Below are 25,394 nucleotides of genomic sequence, written 5' to 3' on the forward strand. Positions count from 1 at the left end.
GTTTGTTGTTTAAATACTTGCAAAATGTTCCAAAACGCCTTCTTTTTGCCTACTTTTGAGACTCTTACGTCTCTTGAAGCAGGCTTTAGCTGTCTTTGGCAACGAGGCCTGGAGAAGCTTGCTTTGGAATCGAGGTGTGTGTTTCTGTTAGTTCTTCTAAGGTAGGTGTTTCTGTTTAGTTAAAGTGCCTTTATTCTTGAATACAAAGTATAATGTATTTAGCCTTGTATGCTTAATGTCACTTATCTATTGGGTTGAAACATTGTGCATTTTCTGCTTCCAATAAAGTACAAAGTCGTTTTATGAACTCTTTCAGAGAAAAAATTCGTGACTGACTTAGATCGGCCTAAGTCACATATATTATAGACCAGGGCTCTTAAGAATTTCGCGTGCTGTGCCAAAAAAAACACGTGGATTTTCTTCGGGGGCCCCTGAGTTTTCAGCTTTTACATAGCTTGTGTTAATAAAGCTGTTCAAATTGAAATGCAGATCCAATACGTACCATATTAAGTTAGAGATAAGATAGGCAGGCCTATTATTTCGTATTAGATTCAATATTTATAGAATCTATTCAGCGTGCTTTTTTCATGAAATGACTCTTGGGAAGATAAGGGATAATAAGGAGGGAGGGAGGCCAATGATATAATTGAAGGACATGGTGCTGGGTGGAGGCTGGCGAGATTTGCTCAATGTGCAACATACGACGGATTCTCAGGCCCAATGCAAGAGGCATAGATTTCACGAGCGCAGGGAGATAGGGCTTAAAGCCTCAAACTGTACCGAAGTATAAAAAGCCAAAAAAAAGTTTACACTAATTTTGTAACTGTACATTTTTTGTAACTGTACCAGGATGAGTCAGACGATCGTTTTTTGCCCCCAGAAGTTAATCTTTGTTAGGTCGACTTGAAGCGCTTGAAGTCAGATCCAGGGACTTCGAAACGTATTTGTAAGAAAGGCCAAAATGTGATGATTTTGAATCGAATTCCAAATTTCCAAAGTGAAAGCCAAAAAAAATCATTCGGCCAGCCGGAAGAAATCTTTTTGTGGGCCAAATGTTAAGAATGGCTGATATAGAGAGATTGGTGCAAGTTATTTTAGCAAAACGACAATTAAAAAGATCCACGGCATTAGACATGGTTAGAATATCAGTCTTAATGCAGTAGAGTGTTGTGTCCAACATATGTTTTGTAGATGACAAACTGAGGCACACTGATTCACTCTGATTCACTCTTTAACCAGTTGTTCACTCTGATTTTCATTTTCTATTCAGTTTAGTAGTAGCATACGGAATAAACGCATATTCAAAAAATACTAGTTGAGTGCTCTGTTTGTACAATTCACGAGAAAGCAGTACGTGAATGGGGAATTTAATTAAGTATTTGATGTATCTATGTATAAAAAATCCGTGCCTAAAACTGTTGAATCCGAGCTAATGCTAGTTAGAAACCAGGCGTGTATATATTTTGGTAATGTACGGAACAGTAGTATAGATATTATGGTGCTCTTTGGAACAGTAGTATAGAAACCAATTGAGATTGGTTAAAAAAATTATATTTTAGTTTCTTATTTTACAAGTTAAATAGTTGAATTTAGGCTGGTAACAGGGAGGTGGTCATGAACCAGAATGACAGAGATTTCTTTAGATGTTGACAGTAAAAAAAGCAAGGGAAGTACCTTGTCTTAAAGGGCTGTCCCATTAACAAGCAACATTTCCTATTAAATTGCAATTGTGGTAACGGTTTATTGGGTCAAGGCCAATTAGCAAATTGCAAAGCTTTGTCACACTTGAAAAAGAATTGGCAAATATGGTCCCTTAATCGAAAGAGCTTCCCTTTGCATAATAGGGACTGCCTTTTTAAGGTGTTGATACTGCGGTTCAGAAGTACGATCAAATATTGTTAGATATTATAATTTAAACATTCTTATCGATTTGCTTTTATTGGAACGAGTGACTGAATATTTGTCAAGGGTAGAGAAATCGGTTTGATTCGTGTGGTATTTCTCCGTCAATGAGACTAAACCCGTCTTACTATATATATTTTTTATCTTTAGAATTATGTAATCAATAGCTTCTGGATCTTCATTTTCTGACAGAGTTCTTTTTTTAACTGTATCATCTCTTCAAACAACCTGTTTGTAAACTGCTTTGAAACAGCTATACACCTGCCAGCTCGTTTCTTCTTTCAAAATTGCTTTGTTCGTTTGTATGCTCTGTAGTTTGGTTAAGATAAGAGGGAAATATAAATCGCTGCACGTGGAGCCCTCAGTTCGTGGATTTCAGGACAGAATTGGAGTAGAATTTTCTGGTGTGTATAACCATTGAAAACATGGATCTTCAATGCATACCTATTGGTTTTGTTGCTGAAATTACGCCTTCCTTGAAAGCGAACTATCACGCATGCTCTATTGCCACTTTGTTGCTGACCATTCCAACAGCATTGCTCAACGTTTCACTAATCATTGCATTGATAAAGTCCAATGTCAAGGCGGACCTTTCCTATATGTTCCTGTTGAATCTCGCCGTAACTGATCTCATTGGGTCAGTCGTTGTGATGCCAGCTTTTTTCGTTGCATTTAATTTCATAGCGAATTCGCGAAATCCTTGCTATTTTCTCAAATTCATATCCCCAGTTGCATACATTTTAGGACTGGCTTCGTTTGTGACTGTATTGCTTATGTCCATTGAAAGATACATCAAGATATTCCATCCGTTTGTTTATAGCGCAAGAGTGACTCCTCGCAAAACGGCAATTGCCATAATGTTTGCTTGGCTCTATTCTGCCATCCCTGTTCTTCAGCTAGCATTTGAGGAAGAGAAACTTTTGACAAATGGACTCATTTTTGTTTCCTTTCTTGTTGGTGCGCCTGCCAATATATATTGTTATTTTAGAATCATTTGGCATGCTCGTAGCATCCGGCGGCAAATCACCTCAGAAGCTGCTCGATTCGGACGCACAAAAATCTCGGTGGGCGAGAAAAATGTTGCTAAAATTGGTGGATTGATACTTATTTCTATAACTGTGTGTTACATCCCGTTTATTTTTCTAAGCGTATTAGCATCATTTGAAATTTATACACTGGACGACAGTAAACTCTTTTGTTGGGGACTCGCGTTGTCCCAATCAAATTGTTTGCTAAACCCCGTTATTTCATGCATTTTCAACCCACTTGTTAAGCAGAAAGTGTTACGAATGTGGAGATGCAGATTTTTCCTGAACAATACATAGCAAAATACTCAATGAACGACGTTTCGAGCTGATGCAAGTGTGCAGGGTAAAGTTGGTTCACATTCTATTCATATTCTTGTGCAAAGGAAGAAATCTCATATTCTCGTAAGAATGGATCACGATCAAGTCGAATGATAATATTGATAATGAAAAATAGCTAATGTTTAAAGTGCCTATGCAGCGAAATTTGTCATTCCAATATTTTAAAAGAAATCTATAGAACCCTTCACCCTTGTTCTTATACAAAAAAACAGAATTCCGATAAGTTAAATGGTTCTTTTTTATTGAGTGTCAAAGTATGCACATTTTGCAGTTGCATTGCGAAATTTTATTTTCCGTTGTGACGTCACAATGATGAGTCGAGGCGAAACCATTTAGTCAGGCCTGTTAAGTCAGTAATCCGGTCGAATTGTGATACTAGCATGAAACTTTGCAATCAGGGGCAGTTCCATGCGCTGAAAAAGATAGGATATGGACCCCAACTGAAAATTTCCCCCTTCAACTATTTTTAACTGGGGTAATGTGCCCCAAGACTCTAGAGGCGATATTACGATATCTCTGCTGTAAGTAAGTACAATAACATGAAACTTTGTAGCAAGTGACAATCTGATTTTATATTCATATTTCATATTTGATTTGTGTAAGGAGGGTTGCCCTTCAACGGAAGTTGTTTTTCAAGGGGCCCTCCAATAAATACTAATAACAATATACAATTAAAATACTAGAAAATAAAAAACCATAATATTAAAAACCTATTTACAATTACATGGTATTATAAAAGGAAACTAGTCAACCCTGTGTTGATTTTTTGAAACCACCCAGGGAGGTTGCCGTCTCGGACGCAGCAGGAAGGCTATCGCACACTTCAATTTTAATTGTGTTCATAGTTTAGCTCCCCGGAAAGAAAAGCATTTTTGTCCATTTGCTGACCTTTTCTTTGGCAACCTTAAATCAGTCTCAGTGTTTCGGAGGCTGCGGGAGAAGCATGCTGAGTTTTTGGTGAAGAGGTTAGACAAGTATGGGGGAGCCTACCCTGGGAACCAGACTCACTATATATAAAATAAAATAGAGATACGCTAAACTTTCCAAAAAGGGGCAGTTTGATACGCTAAAAAAGATAGTATATGGAACCCGACTGAAAATTTCCCCCTTGTTCTCTTAGTCTCACTTTGGTACAATAACATGAAACTCTGAAACAAAAGACAGTTTGACAGGCAAAAAAGGATAGGATATGGACGCAAAATAAAAAATGAACCCATGTGCTGTTTTTAGACTTGAATAAAGGATGTTCATAATTTTTTGGGTGGGGCTCCTCATTCAAGATGCCATTGGTGATAAATAGAAAACTGCTCGTTTGTCATTCCAAAATGATACGTAACCGAAGACATGCCTTGGGTTTTAACACACAGCCATATGTATGCAACTGTTCTCTAAATGCATCCTAAATTATTTACAACTCCGTAGTCCGTTGGCAGCAGGGTCCACGCTACGAATTTGAAAGTTGGGGAGGGGGGGGACAAGGCTAGCAAAAGTACGGGGCCAAGACTTCTTTTCCTTTTCATGCTGGTATCACAATTCGCACACTTCAATTCTAATACTGTGCTTAGAGCTCAGGGTATGACTATTTGAGGACTGGGTTCCAGTTCCCAATTCTAAAAATAGCATCAAGGGGTACAATTTTCATAAAACTGTTTAGTTGTTTAAAAAAGTAGAGAAAGCTACATTTAATATTCATGTAAAAGAGAGTTATCATTGATAGAAGAAAGTCTAACTAGAGACATGGGCACCAGTACCTTATTCTAAAAATAACACCAAGGGGGAAGTTTCTTTTTCATTTTCTCTTGATGTATTTTAATATCTTATAATGCACATACTGAAACTCCTCCCTTTCGCACTTCATTTATTCTTTTACCACAAGCTTGGTTGCAGTATCTTAAAATAAATAATTGTGTCAATTTAGAATTTTCATTGGATCTGTTCTCTTCTGTTTCGTTGATCATAACTCTCTTTGCTTCAGCAGCTATGTTGTTCCTATTAGAAAGGAGTTTTTTGAGTTTCTCTGACACCTTTTGCTATCCTTTGCATTTTCAATTCCATCTTTTAAAATGCCCTTTTGTCTTTTTTTCTGGTGTTGTTTGCTTTATGGTTGATCTCTATAAACACTGACCAAACTTCTTTCTTCTTTGTTCTCTTACTTAATTGCTTTCATCCGTGCCTTGTTCCTTTTTTCATAAAATCAATGAGCTCAATAGAGGAATCATTGTGTACAGCACCGGTATCTCTAATTGTTCCGTTTGGGCCCTGCTTATTAGCAGCATATAAGATGTTTCATGTTGATACTTCAGCACATTTATTTACATCTGATGTATGGTGTCAGGGTCAAGGTTTTTTAAAGCTCGTGACTCAGTGATCCTAGGGGACAGTTTGATCTTCCCTCTTTTCCTAATGGCATATACCATATAATGGTCACTTGTCGATCCCTTTATCACTCCACTTTTTCTGATGAACTCTTCCTTTGTTGTAATGAGATTGTCGAACAGTAATGCTGTGCTTTCAGTTTCTAAATTAGGATCCTTTATTAGTGACTGCACTGAACAAGGATTTTTAACTGTTTCTTGGTTAGGGCAAACATTCTCAGGCAACATTAGAAATATCATCAAGAGATAGATTTTCAATGAATGCAATGTTGCGACTAAATCTGCCATTTTCTTTGTACCAGCCTGTCTAGGCTCCATTTAGGCCCTTCAGCGATCAGGTATTTCTCTAGATATCCATTGTTCCTATAATTACCACCAGAAACCACTTTAGCATAATATGTTCCGCAGCCCCTCCAAGCTTCTAGTAAGTTGCCAACCAGAACTATTTCTCATATGTTATGTGTGATGCATTGAATACATAGTTTGGGACACAATATTGATTTGTGGTTGTGCTTCTGGGCAGGGCCGCCGAGAGGCGGCCTGGGCCCTGGGGCAAAGTCCCGGTTGGGGCCCTAGAGTCGGATACAAAATTTTTTCGAGACCACGCCCTTTTTAAAATGGGAACGCCCATTATTTCCAAACGTTTGCGCACGTTATAGAATATGGGTAAAATATCATAAAATGTAATAAAAAGCATTAATTCTAAAGGTAAGCGATTTAAATACGCTCTTTGACCACACCCTTTTAGCTGATTAAAGAGGACTTCAAATGTGTTCCTTCAATTCTGACTGTTTTTTTCTGGTGAGCCACGCAATATAAAAATTTAAAATGAAAGCAAACTTTTATTCTACGCACTTTTATTTAAAAAATCTCATGGAACTATGCTTTTCAGTTCTTTCGTCCTTCAAAAGTTAATGTTTCTTGCTTTTTCAGTTGCAAACTGATCAATGATATTGTCGTAATCAATTTTTCTTGCTAGTTTGTGCTCGATCGAATGCGTCATGAGGCTTGATAGTCTGTATTGAGTCATTGTTGAACGTAAGCGGTTCTTTATTAATGCTAGTTTGCTGAAAGGGGCCCCAAAAATATAATATAGCTTTATGCAACGAGTCCAAATGAAAACATAACTCACTTGAACGGGCCATAGATTAAAACAAGATTATATGGGTTACCTAATTTTTATCAGGGCTCGCTTCCATCAATAAGTACGATTTTGCGAAACTCAGGGAAACTCAGCTTAAAAGATGAATCCGTAAAATATGTGATCTAAGGTTTATTCAGCTTTTCTCGGGGCACCAGACTCAATAAATGAATCTGATAGGCCTCAAATTCAAACAAGACTCAGTGTACGGGCCCAATGAAATTACTGCCATCATTTTCGATATTAACAAATATATCTTTGAATGCATTTTCAGTTTCTCAAAAAAAGGCATTTTAAAAAATTTTCAGAATAATTTGAGGGCCCCTTACAGGCCGAGGCCCTGGGACAAATTGCCCCCCCTGCCCCCCATCTCTGTGCCACTGCTTCTGGGCACATATTGCCAAGCGAATATGGAGCATTGTTTATCACTTATGTTTTGCTCATTATGTTAAAATTCTTGGCAGTGTTCACTTTATTAGGATGAGTTGCTACCTCAGCTATTTGTAAAATTTAAATAAATACTACTTTTAATCAGAGAATCAGAGGCTGTTAGTCCTGCTAAAGAACAGTAGCAAAAAATGTGATGTCCATCACTATCATTGGTCTAAAATGACACTTTTCTATATCTTTCATAGAATAGCCAGCCAAATTATTTGGCGCCCAACAAAGGATTTGATCGGATCTGCGATAGACACTATCATATAGCATCTACTCTGGAAAACGAGCGTATTTGCGATTTGTTGTTAGTACTGCCAACTTGATATACTTTGTATTGAGTCGTAATTAATCAAATTAAGCTCTATTTAAAAAGAAGCTTGTAGAACAGATTTGGTTCTTCTTCAATTGTGAACAAGATACCATTATCTCCAGTTGCAACGCTTCATGAAGCAAAAATGGACAGATTACGTAGCTAATGGTCGAAAATACTTTCTATAGTGACTGGCATATCTTATTTTGAGACTTTATTTGCAAGAACACAGTACTTGTATAGGAAACAGCTGTCTTTATTGACCAGTATTTCAAGAATAATAAAGAGTCGTCTTAATCAACATATACAATTGCTGATTGAGAATACATGCACTTTTTTAATTAGAAAATTCCAAATGAGATGCCGCCAACATCACAAATTTGCATGTTTAGATTTGTAGTGCTGTTAATACGTTGAAAGCTGTTGACGACAATAAGTTTTTGTTTAAACATTGAAAAGCATAGGTTGAAGACTTTTGAAGTAAGCAATTATTTTGTCCTTAAAAGATAACAATAGCTGGTATTATTTACTTTGGAAGTAAACGATTTTTCCAGATCACGATTCAATTGGTCGATGTTGATTGACATGTTTAGCTGACCAATCATATTCCGTGCAAGATTATATATGGTACCCGCGTGATGGACATAAATTTGATTGCACGAGTTTCTCACAGTCGTTATCTTGAATGCCATAAATAAAGGTTAATTTCTACAGAATCACTGGAACAAAAATTTGTGATTCTTTTTAAATCGTTATTGCTTTTTAAAAAGCTCTTTTTTCGATGATTTGACTGTCAAGATTACTGCGTTGATTGCCTTGGCTTTGTTTGTACAAATACTTGAATGCACCTATCTTTGAAAAGACTACCGTGCAACTATCGGTTCATCGATTTCAGAATACTATCAAAGCAAAGTGCTATACTGTGTATTATGATAGAAAACATGGGTTTTCAATGTGTATGGAGTCTTTTCGTTATCAAAACCACGTCTGCTTTGAAAGCGAACTATCACGCATGCTCTATTGCCACTTTGTTGCTGACCATTCCAACAGCATTGCTCAACGCTTCACTAATCATTGCATTGATAAAGTCCAATGTCAAGGCGGACCTTTCCTATATGTTCCTGTTGAATCTCGCCGTAACTGATCTCATTGGGTCAGTCGTTGTGATGCCAGCTTTTTTCGTTGCATTTAATTTCATAGCGAATTCGCGAAATCCTTGCTATTTTCTCAAATTCATATCCCCAGTTGCATACATTTTAGGACTGGCTTCGTTTGTGACTGTATTGCTTATGTCCATTGAAAGATACATCAAGATATTCCATCCGTTTGTTTATAGCGCAAGAGTGACTCCTCGCAAAACTGCAATTGCCATAATGTTTGCTTGGCTCTATTCTGCCATCCCTGTTCTTCAGCTAGCATTTGAGGAAGAGAAACTTTTGACAAATGGACTCATTTTTGTTTCCTTTCTTGTTGGTGCGCCTGCCAATATATTTTGTTATTTTAGAATCATTTGGCATGCTCGTAGCATCCGGCGGCAAATCACCTCAGAAGCTGCTCGATTCGGACGCACAAGAATCTCGGCGGGCGAGAAAAATGTTGCTAAAATTGGTGGATTGATACTTATTTCTATAACTGTGTGTTACATCCCGTTTATTTTTCTAAGCGTATTAGCATCATTTGAAATTTATACACTGGACGACAGTAAACTCTTTTGTTGGGGACTCGCGTTGTCCCAATCAAATTGTTTGCTAAACCCCGTTATTTCATGCATTTTCAACCCACTTGTTAAGCAGAAAGTGTTACGAATGTGGAGATGCAGATTTTTCCTGAACAATACATAGCAAAATACTCAATGAACGACGTTGCGAGCTGATGCAAGTGTGCAGGGTAAAGTTGGTTCACATTCTATTCATATTCTTGTGCAAAGGAAGAAATCTCATATTCTCGTAAGAATGGATCACGATCAAGTCGAATGATAATATTGATAATGAAAAATAGCTAATGTTTAAAGTGCCTATGCAGCGAAATTTGTCATTCCAATATTTTAAAAGAAATCTATAGAACCCTTCACCCTTGTTCTTATACAAAAAAACAGAATTCCGATAAGTTAAATGGTTCTTTTTTATTGAGTGTCAAAGTATGCACATTTTGCAGTTGCATTGCGAAATTTTATTTTCCGTTGTGACGTCACAATGATGAGTCGAGGCGAAACCATTTAGTCAGGCCTGTTAAGTCAGTAATCCGGTCGAATTGTGATACTAGCATGAAACTTTGCAATCAGGGGCAGTTCCATGCGCTGAAAAAGATAGGATATGGACCCCAACTGAAAATTTCCCCCTTCAACTATTTTTAACTGGGGTAATGTGCCCCAAGACTCTAGAGGCGATATTACGATATCTCTGCTGTAAGTAAGTACAATAACATGAAACTTTGTAGCAAGTGACAATCTGATTTTATATTCATATTTCATATTTGATTTGTGTGAGGAGGGTTGCCCTTCAACGGAAGTTGTTTTTCAAGGGGCCCTCCAATAAATACTAATAACAATATTCAATTAAAATACTAGAAAATAAAAAACCATAATATTAAAAACCTATTTACAATTACATGGTATTATAAAAGGAAACTAGTCAACCCTGTGTTGATTTTTTGAAACCACCCAGGGAGGATGCCGTCTCGGACGCAGCAGGAAGGCTATCGCACACTTCAATTATAATTGTGTTCATAGTTTAGCTCCCCGGAAAGAAAAGCATTTTTGTCCATTTGCTGACCTTTTCTTTGGCAACCTTAAATCAGTCTCAGTGTTTCGGAGGCTGCGGGAGAAGCATGCTGAGTTTTTGGTGAAGAGGTTAGACAAGTATGGGGGAGCCTACCCTGGGAACCAGACTCACTATATATAAAATAAAATAGAGATACGCTAAACTTTCCAAAAAGGGGCAGTTTGATACGCTAAAAAAGATAGTATATGGAACCCGACTGAAAATTTCCCCCTTGTTCTCTTAGTCTCACTTTGGTACAATAACATGAAACTCTGAAACAAAAGACAGTTTGACAGGCAAAAAAGGATAGGATATGGACGCAAAATAAAAAATGAACCCATGTGCTGTTTTTAGACTTGAATAAAGGATGTTCATAATTTTTTGGGTGGGGCTCCTCATTCAAGATGCCATTGGTGATAAATAGAAAACTGCTCGTTTGTCATGCCAAAATGATACGTAACCAAAGACACGCCTTGGGTTTTAACACACAGGCATATGTATGCAACTGTTCTCTAAATGCATCCTAAATTATTTACAACTCCGTAGTCCGTTGGCAGCAGGGTCCACGCTACGAATTTGAAAGTTGGGGAGGGGGGGGACAAGGCTAGCAAAAGTACGGGGCCAAGACTTCTTTTCCTTTTCATGCTGGTATCACAATTCGCACACTTCAATTCTAATACTGTGCTTAGAGCCCAGGGTATGACTATTTGAGGACTGGGTTCCAGTTCCCAATTCTAAAAATAGCATCAAGGGGTACAATTTTCATAAAACTGTTTAGTTGTTTAAAAGAGTAGAGAAAGCTACATTTAATATTCATGTAAAAGAGAGTTATCATTGATAGAAGAAAGTCTAACTAGAGACATGGGCACCAGTACCTTATTCTAAAAATAACACCAAGGGGGAAGTTTCTTTTTCATTTTCTCTTGATGTATTTTAATATCTTATAATGCACATACTGAAACTCCTCCCTTTCGCACTTCATTTATTCTTTTACCACAAGCTTGGTTGCAGTATCTTAAAATAAATAATTGTGTCAATTTAGAATTTTAATTGGATCTGTTCTCTTCTGTTTCGTTGATCATAACTCTCTTTGCTTCAGCAGCTATGTTATTCCTATTAGAAAGGAGTTTTTTGAGTTTCTCTGACATCTTTTGCTATCCTTTGCATTTTCAATTCCATCTTTTAAAATGCCCTTTTGTCTTTTTTTCTGGTGTTGTTTGCTTTATGGTTGATCTCTATAAACACTGACCAAACTTCTTTCTTCTTTGTTCTCTTACTTAATTGCTTTCATCCTTGCCTTGCTTCTTTTTTCATAAAATCAATGAGCTCAATAGAGGAATCATTGTGTACAGCACCGGTATCTCTAATTGTTCCGTTTGGGCCCTGCTTATCAGCAGCATATAAGATGTTTCATGTTGATACTTCAGCACATTTATTAACATCTGATGTATGGTGTCAAGGTCAAGGTTTTTTAAAGCTCGTGACTCAGTGATCCTAGGGGACAGTTTGATCTTCCCGCTTTTCCTAATGGCATATACCATATAATGGTCACTTGTCGATCCCTTTATTACTCCACTTTTTCTGATGAACTCTTCCTTTGTTGTAATGAGATTGTCGAACAGTAATGCTGTGCTTTCAGTTTCTAAAATAGGATCCTTTATTAGTGACTGCACTGAACAAGGATTTTTAACTGATTCTTGGTTAGGGCAAACTTTCTCAGGCAACATTAGAAATATCATCAAGAGATAGATTTTTAATGAATGCAATGTTGCGACTAAATCTGCCATTTTCTTTGTACCAGCCTGTCTAGGCTCCATTTAGGCCCTTCAGCGATCAGGTATTTCCCTAGATATCCATTGTTCCTATAATTACCACCAGAAACCACTTTAGCATAATATGTTCCGCAGCCCCTCCAAGCTTCTAGTAATTTGCCAACCAGAACTATTTCTCATATGTTATGTGTGATGCATTGAGTACATAGTTTGGGACACAATATTGATTTCTGGTTGTGCTTCTGGGCACATATTGCCAAGCATTGTTTATCACTTATGTTTTGCTCATTATGTTAAAATTCTTGGCAGTGTTCACTTTATTAGGATGAGTTGCTACCTCAGCTATTTGTAAAATTTAAATAAATACTACTTTTAATCAGAGAATCAGAGGCTGTTAGTCCTGCTAAAGAACAGTAGCAAACAATGTGATGTCCATCACTAGCATTGGTCTAAAATGACACTTTTCTATATCTTTCATAGAATAGCCAGCCAAATTATTTGGCGCCCAACAAAGGATTTGATCGGATCTGCGATAGACACTATCATATAGCACTACTCTAGAAAACGAGCGTATTTGCGATTTGTTGTTAGTACTGCCAACTTGATATACTTTGTATTGAGTCGTAATTAATCAAATTAAGCTCTATTTAAAAAGAAGCTTGTAGAACAGATTTGGTTCTTCTTCAATTGTGAACAAGATACCATTATCTCCAGTTGCAACGCTTCATGAAGCAAAAATGGACAGATTGCGTAGCTAATGGTCGAAAATACTTTCTATAGTGACTGGCATATCTTATTTTGAGACTTTATTTGCAAGAACACAGTACTTGTATAGGAAACAGCTGTCTTTATTGACCAGTATTTCAAGAATAATAAAGAGTCGTCTTAATCAACATATACAATTGCTGATTGAGAATACATGCACTTTTTTAATTAGAAAATTCCGAATGAGATGCCGCCAACTTCACAAATTTGCATGTTTAGATTTGTAGTGCTGTTAATACGTTGAAAGCTGTTGACGACAATTAGCTTTTGTTTAAACATTGAAAAGCATAGGTTGAAGACTTTTGAAGTAAGCAATTATTTTGTCCTTAAAAGGTAACAATAGCTGGTATTATTTACTTTGGAAGTAAACCATTTTTCCAGATCACGATTCAATTGGTCGATGTTGATTGACATGTTTAGCTGACCAATCATATTCCGTGCAAGATTATATATGGTACCCGCGTGATGGACATAAATTTGATTGCACGAGTTTCTCACAGTCGTTATCTTGAATGCCATAAATAAAGGTTAATTTCTACAGAATCACTGGAACAAAAATTTGTGATTCTTTTTAAATCGTTATTGCTTTTTAAAAAGCTCTTTTTTCGATGATTTGACTGTCAAGATTACTGCGTTGATTGCCTTGGCTTTGTTTGTACAAATACTTGAATGCACATATCGTTGAAAAGACTACCGTGCAACTATCGGTTCATCGATTTCAGAATACTATCAAAGCAAAGTGCTATACTTTGTATTATGATAGAAAACATGGGTTTTCAATGTGTATGGAGTCTTTTCGTTATCAAAACCACGTCTGCTTTGAAAGCGAACTATCACGCATGCTCTATTGCCACTTTGTTGCTGACCATTCCAACAGCATTGCTCAACGTTTCACTAATCATTGCATTGATTAAGTCCAATGTCAAAGCGGACCTTTCCTATATGTTCCTGTTGAATCTCGCCGTAACTGATCTCATTGGGTCAGTCGTTTTGATGCCAGCTTTTTTCGTTGCATTTAATTTCATAGCGAATTCGCGAAATCCTTGCTATTTTCTCAAATTCATATCCCCAGTTGCATACATTTTAGGACTGGCTTCGTTTGTGACTGTATTGCTTATGTCCATTGTGTAGCGTTAACGCTAATAAAAGACACTGGTTTATACGCCTGTATTCATCATATTCTGAATCACGACTAACTTACATTGTTAATTACAATTACTTATAATACACGAATCTGGTTACAATCAATCAACAACAACAGAGTACAAAGCATAGTGACAGCAGTACATTACAAACATGATACAGAGATGATGACATATAGATTGATTACAGGCTAGTACATTACACCTTCCCCTCCCTTACAATGTTGAGTGTAGCAAAGGTTGGTCTGTGTTAATGTGCAACAACCTCTCCGTAACGTTGGGGGGGATTAATGACCTGACGAAGGTGAGGTGGTCTGGCAGTACCCCTTTGAACAACTCCTTGCATCTCTTCATGCTGGACAACTGGAAAACCCTCCCTAGGAATTATCCCTGGAGTTTCAGGGACTGGATGGAATGGTTGACCCTGGCCCAGGGGCAAAGGGCAAGCCTTGAGTTGATTGTGATGGGCTACAAGAAATTTGCCATTGCTTGACCTGATGTTATAGTTAACCCCACGTCGAGTGCAGATTTGGTATGGCCCAACCCATTTCCTACCAAACTTCCAGCTTTTGGGGCGCCATAGCCAAACCGTTTGTCCAATATCAAAAGGTTGCCATTCTTTGAGGGTCTTGTTGTTATAATGCATACTCTGTCTAGATCTAGCTATTTCTAAGTTTTTCTGAGCTATCTGATTGGCATTCTGAATAGCCTTGCGTAAGGACTGACTATAATCAGATTGGCTTGATGGATTCTGCAGAGGTACACTTAACTCAATTTCAATGGGCATGCGTGCTGGGTGCCCAAAAACTAACTCATAAGGAGAGAAACCTGTTGATTCATGTATACTTGTGTTATAGGCAAAGACGGCCTGGTCTAACCATTGGTCCCAGTCACCACTATGGTCTGATACAAAATTACTAAGTATGTCCTGCAGGGTGCGATTTTGCCTTTCAACCAACCCATCACCCTGCGGATGATAGGCTGTTGTTCGTGACTTCTTAACCCCCATGATATTATAAATTTCATGCATTAATGTACTGTCAAAATTCCGTCCTTGGTCTGAGTGGATGACCGTCGGTGGACCAAACCTGGAGAAAACGCGAGAGACAAGTGTATTGGCTACAGTGGCGGCTTTTTGATCCTTTGTTGGGAATGCCTCACACCATTTGGTGAAGTGGTCCATCATGACAAGAATATGTTTGTTACCCCTAGCAGTTTCAGAGATAGGTCCCATATAATCTATTGCCCAAAAAACAAATGGCTCACTGACTTGAATGGGTTGCAAAGGAGCTCGTGTCTGTTTGGAATCATGTTTTCCTTGGCTACAAGCTGGACAATTTTGAACAAAGTTGGTAATAGAATCAATCATTTTAGGCCAGAAAAATCGTTCCTTACACCGCATTATAGTGCGCCTAATGCCCATATGTCCACCAGATGGGCCACAATGAAGACTTTGGAGAATATTAGGGATTAAACTATCAGGTATAACCACAAGTTCCCTAGAAAACCCATGCTTAGATACCAAGGCCCTTACCAGCAGCCCATTACTGACATACAGTTGATCCCAGCAACTCCAAAAAGATGAAAGATTGGGGTTCCTTTTCCACACAAATGAAGGGGGTTTTGGAAAACCTTGTTCCTTAATTTCAATAACCTTCAATATATGCGGGTCAGCACGCTGAGCTTGATGCAGATTTGCATCTGGTAATAAATTCACTAAACAACTTACAGCAGGGTTGGTTTGACTATTTTGGTAATGATTTAAACGAGAGAGAGAGCATCTGCATTTTGGTTGGAGCTACCAGGTCTGTGGCTTATTGTAAAATCAAATTCTTGGAGATCCATGAGCCACCTGGCAATACGACCCTTAGGTTCTACAGTATGCAACCATTTAAGGGCCTGATTGTCAGTGATAATCTGGAATGCATGGCCTACAAGATAAACACGAAAGTGTTGAGTGGCAAAGACAATAGCCAGGGCTTCCTTTTCCATGGTGGAATAATTTTGCTCTCGAGGAGATAGGGTCCGACTGGCATAAGATACAACCCTTTCATGGCCATTATCATCTAATTGCGCTAATACAGCACCAAGGCCAACATTTGATGCATCAGTTTGCAAAATAAAAGGTCGATCAAACTGAGGGTACGCCAAGATGGGAGCAGAACATAAGAGTGCTCTTAGTGTTTCAAAAGCAGTCTGGTGCTGTTCTGTCCACTTAAACGGGATACCTTTCTTGGTAAGTTCAGTCAAAGGGGCTGCCATGGTTGCAAATTGAGGGATGAAACGCCTATAATACCCTGCTAGTCCTAAGAATGATCTAAGCTTGTCCAGGTCAGTTGGTGGGGGTAAATCCTGCACAGCCTTAATTTTAGATGGATCAGTATGAACCCCTTTACTTGAGACACAGTGACCTAAATAAATGACCTGATCGGCACCAAAAGAGCATTTAGAAGCCTTGACACGCAGCCCATTTTCACGAAAGCGTTGCAAAACAGATGTTAAACGTTCACAGTGTTGTTCAATGGTATCAGAAAAAATGATTACGTCATCAAAATAACAAAGGCATATATCATAGGTTAAACCTGATAAGATAATGCCAACGGCCCTAGAAAATGTTGCTGGAGCTGTTGATAATCCATATGGCATACGAAGGAATTCAAATAGGCCACCAGGGGTAATAAAAGCTGTTTTTTCTCTATCTTCTGAGGTCATACTTACATGCCAGTAACCGCTGCGGAGATCAAGAGTACTAAAGAGCTTGTTGTTATTTAGAGAATCAAGAAGGTCATCTACTCTAGGCAAGGGGTGAGCATCTTGCTTGGTGACAAGGTTTAGCTTGCGGTAATCAACACAAAATCTATAGGACCCATCCTTCTTTTTAACAAGGACGACCGGAGACGCCCAAGGGCTAGTGCTTGGTTGTATAACCCCTTTTTCTAACATTTCATTAACCTGTTTATGAATTTCTCCTCTATAATGATAAGGCAACCGTCGTGGATGCTGCTTTATTGGCAAAGAGTCACCAGTATTTATACTATGAGATAATACCGAGGTATGGCCTAAACCATCATTAAAAACATCTGGAAAAGAAAGCAATGTCTCAAGAATCTGTTTCTGATCTGACTTACTAAGATTAGGACTAATAGCTGCATGTAACTCAGACAAGGTAACTGAATCAAACTTATTGTTTTGAACACTAGCACACATGTTGTGTATAGGTGGACTAGATGAGGCTGAGGGTATAACTGGCCAAAACCTAGCTATTTTTTGTCCTGCATGAAGTTCAACAGAAGATTTGGACGGATTGAGAATTCTCACTGGTATCATCCGCTCAGAGGCTTGACTAATACTGTATGCAGTAATATAAGATAATTCAGAATCTCCACTGAGGCTACAGACCATGCCTATTTGTTCTTTACAACTCTTGGGGATTTGAGCTTGTATAACACTTTCTGTTCTACCTGGGATGGATATATCAGTGCTTAAGGTCACAAAGACAGGCCCATAGTCTGATGATTGGACAAAAACAGGTATATCTTCCTTACAAGATGAATTGACAGGGGCAGAAAGACCTGGGGGTGGAGGTTGGACAGGAAGAGACAAAGGGGTCAAAGGTGTGCTGCCATGGGGCCCAACAAGGCAATAGGAATCCCCTATAACAGTCAACTGCAAAGAATAAAAGGTTAAAAAATCCCAACCAAGTACACATTGCAGAGGGGCAAGCACATTATCACATACCAAGAACTCTCCTACATACAAAAATTGGCTTCCCGGAAAAGACAAAGAAATATCTGCTGAACCTGAAGAATTTAGCGGCTGTCCTGTAATAGAAACACAACTGTTGGATATGCTTCGAAGTGGAGGAGGGGCTTTGTTTTGGTGTGCACAGCGTGCAGAAATACGCTGAAAGACACTTGAACTAAGCAGGGATTTCATGGAACCAGTATCAATTAAAACTGGAACCTGCACACCTTCAAGCTCACAAAATAGCAGGGGTTGGCGAGGGGCTAAGGGTTTCAAACGAAAGTTCGAAGCAGAACCAACAGCAAAAACAGAGGGGTGCTCGTCGTCCCAGCCCCTTAACGAGGCACCCCCTGGAAGTTTAAAGACGCCTTACTACCATTTATATAATGAGGCCTAGCTGAATTAACAAATTGTTGATTGTCCGGAAATGGAGAGGGCCTAGGCCCGTTACCTTCCTGGGTGAATCGGCCCTTGTTGTTTGCACAGATACTTTCGTTGTGTCCCCATCCAGAACAAAGTGAGCATTGGCGATTTCCCTTTCCAGAACGTCTTCGGCGTGGACAGTGCCGTCTCATGTGGCCCACTTCATGGCACTCGAAACAACGAATTTCTGGCCGACTGCTACTCCTTGATTCACCGATAGCTGCGATCAATTGGTTCTGGCCTTCCACAACTTGGGTCAACAACATTTGTAGGTCATCGCGTGACTTGCATTGCGGCTCATCGCAAGGAAACTGTGGAGGCACGGCATGGGTGGTAGTAGCACATGCAGGATTGCCGGAGGGCAAAACTTGAAGCGATCGAAACCGTTTCGAAAACGCCAACATTTCGTCCAATCCTGGGGTAGGATGGGATTCCAAGAGCTTCAGCTGGACAACATTAGGTAGGCCTTTGAAGAACTGGCGTCGCAAAAGGGCATCAAAGGCATCTTCGGATAAATCCGGTTCAGCGAGGTGGAGGGCATCTTTAAGCCGCCACAAGTAAAGGGTGGGGTCCTCTGTTGGTCGTAAACGGTGCTCTTCAAACTCTCGATAATACTGTTCCCGGTTTACTGCAGGGGCAAAACAGTTCTTCAGGCCGTCGACCAAATCTTGGTACGTGGTGCGATCACCAGCGTCCAGTGACTCGAAATAGGATGCGGCCGGTCCTTGTAGAAAAGCGGGCAGTTTGCACAAGCGGGTTTCCTCATTCCACGAGTTGGCTTGAGCACAGCGCTCAAAATGGCGAAACCACGAAAGGAAATCGCCAGAGCTGAATCGTTCCGGAATAATGTTGGTCGCCATTCCTGTCACCAAAATGTAGCGTTAACGCTAATAAAAGACACTGGTTTATACGCCTGTATTCATCATATTCTGAATCACGACTAACTTACATTGTTAATTACAATTACTTATAATACACGAATCTGGTTACAATCAATCAACAACAACAGAGTACAAAGCATAGTGACAGCAGTACATTACAAACATGATACAGAGATGATGACATATAGATTGATTACAGGCTAGTACATTACAATTGAAAGATACATCAAGATATTCCATCCGTTTGTTTATAGCGCAAGAGTGACTCTTCGCAAAACTGCAATTGCCATAATGTTTGCTTGGCTCTATTCTGCCATTCCTGTTCTTCAGCTAGCATTTGAGGAAGAGAAACTTTTGACAAATGGACTCATTTTTGTTTCCTTTCTTGTTGGTGCGCCTGCCAATATATTTTGTTATTTTAGAATCATTTGGCATGCTCGTAGCATCCGGCGGCAAATCACCTCAGAAGCTGCTCGATTCGGACGCACAAGAATCTCGGCGGGCGAGAAAAATGTTGCTAAAATTGGTGGATTGTTACTTATTTCTATAATTGTGTCTTATTTGCCGATAGTTGTTCTCCATGTATTGGCGACCCATGAAATTTATTCATCGGAGCATTACATTTTTTTCAGTTGGGGACTCGCGTTGTCCCAAGCATATTGTTTGCTAAACCCCGTTATTTCATGCATTTTCAACCCACGAGTAAAAAAGAAAGTTTTAGAAATTTGGAGATGCAGATTTTGCCTGAACAATACATAGCAAAATACTCGATAAACGATGTAGCCAGCTGAGACAAGTGTAGTGGATATTGTTATTAGTTAGACGTACATGTTGCAAATCTTCCGCTGGTTCTAATCTACTACTGTGCAGAAACACAACAATCAAGAGAGGTCATCTTTATAATTCTTTTAACTTATTTTAAATTCTAATTACGTCTAAACATCATACCATCTCAAATCCAACTAACTCAACACTCGACAAAACCTGTAGTATAATTAAAAGTAATAATCATTACAATGAATATGCGTAAGTACATTGTGCTTAATTAATCTCTAATGTAAAATGATGTTTCCCCTGTCTTTTTGTTATCATCAAAAGTGCAAAAGGTTATATAAATTACTAGGCAACCAAACAGAAAGTCTCAAAAAACAAACAATATTTGAAGTTAATACGACGCGCTTTTTCGCACAGTACAAGCCCAAGTGTCTCCATAATGTTATACTTATATTCTAGTAAGTTGCCAATCAGGACTATTTAGCATCTATTTCGTGCGATGCATTCAATGTGCGATGCATTCAATGTGCGATGCATTTAATGTGCGATGCATTCAATGTGCGATGCATTCAATGTGCGATGCATTCAATGTGCGATGCATTCAATGTGCGATGCATTCAATGTGCGATGCATTCAATGTGCGATGCATTCAATGTGCGATGCATTCAATGTGCGATGCATTCAATGTGCGATGCATTCAAAATGTTTCACACTTAAGTTACATAGACAGCATAGCTTGGTGGACAATGTTGTCAGAGGATATCGGACCGACGTTCCTGGCACATATCGCCAAGGGAAAATCGAGAATTATAAAAGTTCATAGAATTAATGCATCATGATTTATGATTAAATTTTTCGACACGTGATATGATTCGTTACGTTAGGATGTTCAATATAGAAAAATTGCTACTTTTTATCAGAGATTTCTAGTCCAAAAACGAAGTCACTAATCTTGCCAAAAGTGAAAATGAAGAATGACGCATCCATCAAGAGTCCATGTGGTCATCATAAACGTCACAGTCATTTATTCATTATGGCATAGCCAGTCAAATTATCTGGCGCCCAAAGTAGGATTTGATTAGGGGTCTGAGAACAGCTAATCATGCTAAGAAAGAGATTATAAGGCTATTTCTCAGCCTAGGCCCCGATCCCATCTTATTCAGTATATCAAAATGCGTATCTGTACAGATTTTCATGCTTTTATCACAATTTGCGCAAGTGCTTCATGTCAGAGGCGTTGCCTACTCCACTAAATAGCCTAGATCTCCTTCTATTTTATATAAAATCCGAATTAAACCAACGAAGCTGCACATTTAGATTTGTAAGATTTACTGATGCTTTTAACGATAATTACGTGATTTAAACATTTCTTTTCCAAAAGTCCTGATAAAGTAGATATTTCCTTATTGAAAGTAACAAAATATCGGTAACGACTTGTCTCTGGATTGGATGTTGATTGACAGGTTTATAATGGCCAATCAGAATGGTCGTAGTACACGTGTTGCTGCTCATAGTGTCCAATCACTAACAAATTTTCCTCAATACTCACACGATGTTATGCAAAATAGTTCCTATGAGCTGCTTATAGAAGTTGTCTTGGCTTTTATTGTCTTTTAAATGCTTAGTTGCCACAAACGGATGCCATTCATTCCAGATAATATCTTCTGGTTCTCCAGAAATCAATAGATTGCAAATTCTGATTACTGGAATGCGTTAGTGTTCTTTGTTTCTGTATATAATAAGTGTTTCTTTACAGTAAGATAAATGTAAAATTGATAGTCTCAAGTGCATATTATATGTCCATCCAAAATTGTACTTCAGCAAAACATTCTTGTAAAGTAAATTTTAATCTGTTTTTGTTACATAGTATAATATTTCCACCTTGAGGAACAGTTGAGCTTTTCCTGATAACATGGTGTCTAGGATGCCACCAACATATTAAATCTTATGGATGTTTACAACTTTCTTGTTCTTGAGCTCTCTAAACATCATAGGTTCTAAGCCACTTAACAGAAGTTTTTGTGTTGTCAGCTCATTCTTGATGTCCAAGGTGTGGAAACATTATCACTGTACAGACATAGAAATAGTAATATACTCTCGATGTACCAGACTATCGAATTTAACTTCAGAATTACCGGAAATGTATACTTTAGCACTTTATGTTAAAATGTTAGCAATGGACAGTACATTCTTAAAGAAAATCTTTCTAAAGATTTGTCCCAATATCTAACGCAACTTGTTGATGGGTAAATATTTCCTTAGCTTAAATCGCTTTGAAGCAAATATGATATTGTTATGAATTGACAAGTCACAGCCTAAAATAATGTTTTTTGATCAAGTCTAAAATTAAAAATCTAATATCAAATGAAGTATTGATCATTGTTATTTATTATGTAGAACAGACCTAGAAACTGGCTGAGAAGTTATTAGATTTTTAATAGATAAAAAGGGATTATCAACAGGTGATCGATGCATCCAGTTGCGTTGATAAGCAGCGTTATAAATCAAATATTTTGCTTTCGTTGAATAAACGAGAGTTCCACTGCCTTGATAGTTCGCCGCTTTGATTAAAATAATCTTTTATTCTAAAATGAACCATGGACATCTGAAAAAAAAACAATAAAGGCCGACCTCCACTGCAGTTTTTTTGCTGGATAGCGTGCGCGCGATGATTCTCCTGACCCCATTAGCTGCTCGCTGATTGTTCGCGCAAAATCACTTTGGGAGAAGGATCACAGCTTACTGCCAATGTGACCGAAGTATGTTTCTGCGACCAAAGCTATCTCAAAAACGCACGCGCACAATGCGTGGCACCAAGCGCGCGAACAGAAAGACTGAAGAGGACGTCGGCCTTAAGACAGTCTTTTTGTTCGTCGGATGTTGATTGAAATATGGAGTCAGTAGATACGAATCAGTTGATTCATTGACATCTTAAAATTAAAAAATTGAAGACCTTATGTAAGTGTATGATGTAAACAAAGATGTTATTGTTTTGTCCTTTTCGAGATCCGTTATCCATAACCGCTTTACTTTTGCAGTCTTAATACCAGTAAGAAACCATGATTCCATTCTTTAGAATAGCTTTAAAGGCATTATGCCCCGCCAGTCAACTATTAAGAGTTAACAACTGGCTCTGCAGCACGTTTATGATTGAGAACACATCGAGGGTCCGTCTTACGTTGCCGATTGGATATGTAACAATAGAACTATTGTATACCCGAAACAACGGGAATTTAAATGGCCATCAAATTTGAGTCGGAAAATAGGGCCGTTAACACGCCGCATCTATCGGGAGTTTAAAATGGTGCTTAATAATGCGCAAATATATGAAGCTTCAAACTGGCATCAATACATGTGAAAAAAGTGCGTACCGCTTCACCGGGAAAATGCCGGGGAAACGTTCTCCGTATGAACAGGCCCTAACAATCTAAATTGTTTTTAACGTATCTTGCGCTGTTCAAAAAACACTGTAAGTAATTTCATTATAAAAGTATTGTAGTACAGGATACACAATATGTTTTCGGGGAAGCAGTAATCGTCATTTTTGGAGTCGGAAATTGGGAATTGGTAAATTATTGTGAGAGGAATTCGGGAATCGATAAACCGAATTGATTCGGGAGTGGATGGTTGTGAATTGGGCGAGAATCATAGCGGGAATTCGGGAATCAGGGGACCTATTGAGAATCCTCTGATTTAATTTTGAAATTTGGTTATATTACATCAACAATAAAACTTCTAATTATTTTTGATCATATATCTGTTTTTAATCGACATTTGTTTTTGTTTTGTTTGTTTATTTTGTAATCCTATTTTAAATTGAATATAATTTTATGCTACAATACCGTAACTTATCAAATTCGATTATTTACATCCTTCTAACTTGGCTTAGAATGACGACAATTTAGCTTAATTCTATCGTAAATACAGTGTTTTATATTCATTTTGATTGGATGCAGCTGATCATACATTGATGAAAAATATTTCTTGTCGATAAGAATATATATATTGCATCAATCATCACACGTGTATGTGTAAAAGACTCTTGGCATTTGCCTGTTGGGGAACTTTATTCCAAAGTGTCACATTCTGCTTGAATATCCACGGAGATATGCGTTTTATCCAGTAATCGATAAAAAGCCGGTTTGTTTACAATTTGGAGATACCTTTGAGCATGGAGTGGGTCTGTAGTGAAATACTATTAAGCAATATTTCGTCTTACAAAGCGAATTGTATTGCCTGTGCCACATTCAGCATTGTCTTCTCAGTACCAACTGTTTTATTGAATGTTGCTCTAATCATCGCTATACTCAAATCAAGTGAGCGGAAGGAGCCGTACCAGATGCTGGTACAGAATTTAGCATTCACCGATCTTCTAACAGGAGTCATATCCATGCCAAATAATTCTGCTGTGTTCATTTACGTTGCCAGCTCGAAAACCCCATGTTCCTTTGCTGTTGTTACTATGGCTATACAGTATTTTCTTGGAGTAGTATCTTTGTTTATTGTAGCAACCATTGCCCTGGAAAGATACGTCTTTGTTTTCAAGCCCTACATGCACAGCTCCCTATTAACATCACGTGCAATGGCTGTTATATCAATTTTAGTATGGCTGATAGCCATAGCCGTCCTGTTTGTATCTCGTTTTATCAAAAATATTAAGCTGTTATTGGCAATGCATGTGTGTATCTGGTGTGTTCTGTCAGTCCTGATCATTCTCTGCTATACCAAGATACTGCTTCGAGCTCGCAAAGTCCGTCGACAAATCGAAGCAGAAGCTGAGCGATTCGGACATCAAAGATTAACTGACAAGGACAGAAGCCTTCTTCTCATCGGAGGCTTCATAATAATCTCCTTCTTCGTTTGTTACGCACCGTTTTTTTCGAAATATTTCTTTATCATTTTCGAAGTTGAAGGCCACGTCCTTAAATACTCAATTTGCTGGGAATGGCTGTTGGTGATGTTAAACTCCTTGGTCAATCCGGTGATATCATGCATATTTCATTCCCCGATCAGACGTACCATTTTAAGTTTTTTGGTCTGTGGACGAAATTGCAAATGCTGAATGGAAAACAGCTGCTGGCTCTTGTTGCGTTTTCTAGATGGCATCTCTATGTTTCTACCAGTTCTTACCTTTCAAGTGGCTGTTGAATGTAATTTTGATTGTAACTTCTCCGGGAATATTTTCAGAAGTCCTATAGCTATGGCAGTTTGATGTCGCACACATCGTGATTTTCTTTTCCCACATTTTTTTAACTTTTTTGCAAGACAAATTATTTCTGCAAGCTACTCTACACATAATACGAAGTGTCTATAACCATCTAGAGCCAAAACACAAAAGTTGAATCACACATACCACTGCAACCTAAAAGCGAAGAATGACACACGATATCGCTTCGATTTTTTTCGCTTGCTTGGTTAAGCCAATCGAAGCCTACAATTAATCATTGTTGTTAGTTTGAAACCTACCGGAATGTAATACCGTGGATGGTTCGGGCTAAACTAATAGCACAAGAAACCTAGAAAGCGACAACTTGCTTGTTCATTGGTGCGAAGAGCTGTTCACAGGAAAATGTGATAGGGAAAATATTGACCAGAAAACCC

The 25,394-nt window shown here is 38.3% G+C and overlaps 3 protein-coding genes across 3 annotated transcripts in view; all 3 read left to right on the forward strand.

Moving 5' to 3' along the window:
• Positions 1–25,394, forward strand: part of LOC135684592 (uncharacterized) — a 76,115-nt gene that overhangs the window by 15,805 nt on the left and 34,916 nt on the right. The window lies entirely within an intron of this gene.
• LOC135684602 (cannabinoid receptor 1-like) lies at positions 10–15,209 on the forward strand. The gene has a single exon (XM_065200236.2). The coding sequence runs from the start codon at positions 2,328–2,330 to the stop codon at positions 3,225–3,227; it is 900 nt and encodes a 299-aa protein (XP_065056308.2). The 5' UTR covers positions 10–2,327; the 3' UTR covers positions 3,228–15,209.
• On the forward strand, positions 19,235–24,868 carry LOC148957554 (uncharacterized). Its single transcript, XM_089115077.1, has one exon. It carries the CDS (start codon positions 23,965–23,967, stop codon positions 24,853–24,855), a length of 891 nt encoding a protein of 296 aa, XP_088971203.1. The 5' UTR covers positions 19,235–23,964; the 3' UTR covers positions 24,856–24,868.

Source organism: Rhopilema esculentum, chromosome 21 (assembly GCF_057945365.1).
Source record: "Rhopilema esculentum isolate cy_ngs chromosome 21, ASM5794536v1, whole genome shotgun sequence".
Taxonomy (NCBI): Eukaryota; Metazoa; Cnidaria; class Scyphozoa; order Rhizostomeae; family Rhizostomatidae; genus Rhopilema; species Rhopilema esculentum.